Source organism: Acartia tonsa, chromosome 15 (assembly GCF_053477335.1).
Source record: "Acartia tonsa isolate MP-2025a chromosome 15, ASM5347733v1, whole genome shotgun sequence".
In the NCBI taxonomy this organism is placed as follows: domain Eukaryota; kingdom Metazoa; phylum Arthropoda; class Copepoda; order Calanoida; family Acartiidae; genus Acartia; species Acartia tonsa.
The window spans coordinates 6,038,989-6,043,988 of NC_137274.1; the positions used below are offsets into that span (position 1 = coordinate 6,038,989).

Here is a 5,000-nt window from a genome sequence, read left to right on the forward strand (position 1 = left end):
TATGAAACTCAGAAAGGGAGGGGACATTGGGTTGTTTATTACACTAGTCCCCAAAGTTTTATGTTAACGTGTTCTTATTCGCTGGCTCAACAACTTTGGGGACTTTTATTGAATTTTGATTGGTTGGTTTATTAGGTGTTCACTAGGGTGGGTTCATATCGGAATTAGACAAAGCGGGGATATGCAACAGATAAAATTAACCTTAAAAACATTTCTGACCGAAAAAGAATTTTAAAAAATTGAGTTTTAGAACACGACCACTTAAAAATATAATTCATTACTTATTAGTATGCAAAGACGACATTCAAAAATTTTTTTGAATCAGAACTATGGCTTCATGGTGCTCCCTGGAAAGGCCTTGAGGAGCTGAATCAGGAACTTTTGTCCGTTTCAAAATATCTCGTTCCTAGCCTTAGAAATCACTAAAAAAACAAAAAATTTTAAGGTTTATTGAGAATTGTCCAATTTGTAGAGGTTTTTTAGATTTTCTCAGGCTAGGAACGAGATTTTTTGAAACGGACAAAAGCTCCTGACTCAGCTCCTCAAGGCATTTCCAGGGAGCACCATGAAGCCATAGTTCTGATTCAATAAATTTTTGACTCCCATTTACAAATAGCTATACAATTGAATGTCTGGTCGTCAGCGGTTTTAAGACCTAGGATAAATTTTAAATCATCCAGAGGTGTATTATATCTATATAAATTGAGTGCAGATCCCCGCTTTGGCCTCAGAAAAAAAATGTCCAAAATCGACCCACCCTAGTGTTCACACGTTTCAAAATCTAATTGTAATCTACAGAAGAGAAAATTTTGTGTATCATCATTTGGGTTGTAACATATCAATTTATCGGCCATTGACTTATCCCTTTAGATCCCTGTATTGTAAAACAAGGATGACAACATACACACCACAAAAAATCGTGGATGGGGATATAAGCAGTATTTGTTATAACCAATAATAAATTGAAGAAAAAATCACGAAACCTTTCTCATTAATTGTATATTTTCTAAATATTTTTATTTTTCATAAAATCCCCATCAAAAAAATAAGGAAAACAAGGATGACAACATCCATAAGTAGCAAAGCACAAAAAAACATGAATTTAGTAAAAAATATGTGGTTTTAACTGTATAGCAGTTTGGTTTTAACTGTATACTCATAAGGATGAAGGTGTTTTGCCTTCTCCTAGCTGCGGCGCTGCCGTATTGTGTTAGGTCTGCTGCTTCCGGTGGTGGTAAACGCAAGAAGAGAAGCGTTGATCTTAAGTACGGACCCAAGCCCGAGCAGGGGACCTACTATGGAGCCGCACCCACCTACCAGTATGAGACCACCGGATTCGGCATGGCCGGACAGGATCCTTACTACGCTAAGATGAAATACTATGACCCCCTGAATGGTGAGAGGTATAAGGCATGGCTGGGCGGTCAGGCCATGTATGGTTTCAACTTCAAGCCGGTCAAACCTGTGCTAGATAAATACCACCCTTACCTGAAGTACTTGTTGGACAAGGGTATGTACGCGCAGTACAAAGCCCTGCGTACCCCCAGCAACTCTCTCTGGAAACAGTATGGCTTCTCGCTGTACGGTAATGCTGGCAACGGCAAGTACAAGACCTTGGCACAGAAGATGCGCAAGAAGAGAAGCACTTATGGTGGCTACGAAGGTGGTGGTAGCAGCGGCGGTGGCTATAGCAGCGGTGGCAGCTATGACTATGGCAGAGGTTCCGGCAATTATGGATCTTACTACGGCAAGGGCTATGAAGGTTATAAATCCGGCGGTGGTTATGGTGATTATGGCAGCTATGGCAAGATGGATTCCTATGGCGGCTATGGTGATTCCTATGACAAGGGTGGTTCCTATGGTGGATATGGCTATGGGGATAGCGGCTATGGCGGTTATGGTAGTTATGGCAAGGGTGACTTTTATGGTGGTTATGGCAGCTATGGCGGTAATGGTGGTTATGGCAGCTATGGCGGTGGTGATTATGGCAGCTATGGCGGTAGTGATTATGGCAGCTATGGCGGAAGTGATTATGGCAGCTATGGCGGTAGTGATTATGGCAGCTATGGCGGTAGTAATTATGGCAGCTATGGCGGTAGTGATTATGGCGGCTATGGCAAGATGGATTCTTATGGAGGCTATGGTGATTCCTATGGAAAGGGTGGTTCCTATGGTGGATACGGCTATGGTGATTCTGGATCCTACGGGGCTTCAGGCTATGGCGGATATGGGGATAGGGGCTATGGCAGTTCATCCTTCGGTGCCGGCATCTATGGAGGGTCCAGCGGCTATGGATATGGCGACAAGTCCTATGGCTCCGTTTATGGTGGCAGAAAAGGAGGATACCGCAAGAAGAGAGGAGCTGATGACAGTGGCTACAAAGGCGGTTATGGAGGCTATGGCGGTTATGGCGGTGGCTACCAACCCCTTGTGTCTGGCATTGATGGCTACTATGGCCGGGGATTCCAGTCTCTTGTCAACCTTGCCCGCCATGGTCCCTACACCTATGGAGGCCGTTGGGGATGGGGAGGATGGGGTGGCAAGTGGGGCCATACTTACAATGACTTCCCTTGGACTGGACCCATGTTCTATAACAAGAAGTTTGATTATGAGGCTTATAATCTTGCTAATATTCTGGAGGGATACAGTAACAAACCAATGTATGTCTAAATTTTAAAATTTTATGTATTTTAACATAATAAACTTTGATAGTAAAAAAAAAAAAAAAAAAAAAAAAAAAAAAAAAAAAAAAAATATCAAAAAGAAAAAGGGACATTAGAATCAAATCTTGTTAAAACCATAAAAATATGAAATTTTTAGAGCATCAGAACCATGTATTTTGAAATAAATGATACATATTTTGGAAAAAAATGTAAGAAAAAAATATGTTTTAGTATAAAGAAATGTTCTATCGGTTTCAAACCTTTGTCAGTTGATAGATCTTATCTACTTTGGAAAATTGTGAGACCAATTTTTAAAATTCAACCTATGAAAAAAGATATTCAAGATTTATTTTTTGTTTTGAAAATATTATTTTACATCATGTATTGACACCATCTTGAAAATTTTTTGTTAAAAGATTTAAATTTTTAAAAATTTAATTTTTACAATGAAAAAAAATCTTTAAACCTAAATTGACCAATAATTAAACGATTTTTTTCTATTTTTTGGAAGATTTTTTTATTTTAAAATTAAAAAAACACAACAGTAAAATAAATGAAATTAAATGAAACAAACGTTTTATTATTTCATTCAGTAAATTATTTGGTAACATCACCTTTTTGTTGCAATAGAATGTTATTTAGTAAAACAAAATCCTTATACTAAAGTAACAGGATGTCTGTCTTTTTGTCTGTGCGTTTGCACCAAAGGATCTCGCTAACCGCTGAACCGATCGGGTTCTCCCTAATAGAGTAGCTTCTCATAGGTCCTGGGATGGTTTATATCTACTTTCTTAGGTGGAGGGACAACCCTACCCCCCAAAAAAATGAAAAATACCCCCCCCCCCAAAAAAAAAAAATTCGACTTTTTTCTCCTCAAGTGCCCCTAGAGGCCTGGTCATTTGTATTGTATGACGTCATTTTTTATTAGGCACTATAAGATGCTTCGTTCCTACGCTTTCTAAATATTACATTAATGATACAGGAATTATTAAGCAAAGTTTGACATTGATAGAGCAATTCTAACATGCCTATGCATTACGCAATGACAAATAATAAAAAAGCATATAAACAAGAATGACAACATCCATAAAAGCAAAGTTTTCAAACTACAAATAGAGTGACAGTATTCCTTAATATAAAGTAACAGGATATCTATCTGTCTGTCTATACCAAAGGATCTCTAAACCTGCGGGGCCCATTTCTTCCTAACCCTGCGATTCAATCATGAACATTTACCTAACCTATCAAAAGCTACTGTGAAAATACGACGAAACCCACTTTTTCGTTTTCTTTCCAAACTTTTTTGTTAATTTTTTGTTTCAGGAATTATATAAAGTCGATAGGACTATTCTAACATTTCTAAGTCAACGACTAGAATTATAAAGCCCTTAGGGATGGACGGACGGGCGTACAAACCGACCCAAATTGAAGTGTATATATATTCAGGGAGGGAGGGGACATTGAGCTGTTTATTACACCAAATTCCCCAAAGTTTTATAATATTCTTTTCTTATTTGTTGGCTTAATAACTTTGGGTATTTTTATTGAAGTTTGTTGACTATAATACATTTCAATCACTAATTGATTATTTACAGAAAGGGTAACTTTGTGTATCATCATTGGTGATGTACATCAATTTATCGGCCATTGTCCTATCCCTTTAGATCCCTGAATTTAATTTTTTTTTATTTTTCAGAATAGAAAAGTGAAATAAGTAAAAAAATGATAATGTCCATCTGTCTGTCTATCCATCTGTCTATCTGTCTGTTTGCCTGTATGTCATTCGATCTCTCCGTTTGTCTGTCTGTCTGTTTCTCCGTCTTTATTTATTGATTTTTATTATCATTTTTTCCAGTATGGCTTCGAAACCAATTAATATCCGCTGGATTAGAACCGGTTCTTAGACATACTAGAAAACTCATGTACGTAACATATAATAGCTAGTTTTCCACGAGTATTAAAATTATACTAGTTTTGTTAGACTATGCCTTCTAAACTCGTTTTAATCATATTATTTTTACAATTTTGATATCCGCGGAAATCTGTCTATTATACGATGCGATAAAAAAATATTCTCCTATTTCAGGTTAGGTTGCAAGTGAGAAAAAGTGAAAAATGTAAAAAAAATTGTATAAAAGATTTGAACTGCTGAGCTAAACAAGTGTTAAAAATTGAAAAATTTTATTTATAATATTTCTTAGAATAGAATTATATATTATACAAATTTAATTCATTGCTAACTTATATAATCAAAAACAATTGGCGCCATTTTTTAAAGAAAAAGACGTGAAAGTGAAAAGTTTTGTCGCCAAATTTTGAATATTGAAAAAAAGGCGC

General features: G+C 36.7%; 1 protein-coding gene across 4 annotated transcripts; it reads left to right on the top strand.

Annotated features, from left to right (window-relative positions):
- The first annotated feature begins 1,129 nt into the window (after positions 1-1,129).
- Positions 1,130-2,765, top strand: LOC145307176 (uncharacterized). Of its 4 annotated transcripts, none has more exons than XM_080149530.1 (2): positions 1,130-2,005; positions 2,078-2,765. In XM_080149530.1, the coding sequence occupies exons 1-2, from the start codon at positions 1,165-1,167 to the stop codon at positions 2,668-2,670; spliced, it is 1,434 nt and encodes a 477-aa protein (XP_080005656.1). In that variant the 5' UTR covers positions 1,130-1,164; the 3' UTR covers positions 2,671-2,765. The 4 variants fall into 4 exon arrangements, with proteins under 4 accessions (XP_080005656.1, XP_080005657.1, XP_080005658.1 ...); XM_080149531.1 differs by having other exon boundaries at positions 1,130-1,958; positions 2,079-2,765; XM_080149532.1 differs by having other exon boundaries at positions 1,130-1,931; positions 2,079-2,765.
- The last annotated feature ends 2,235 nt before the right edge of the window (positions 2,766-5,000 follow it).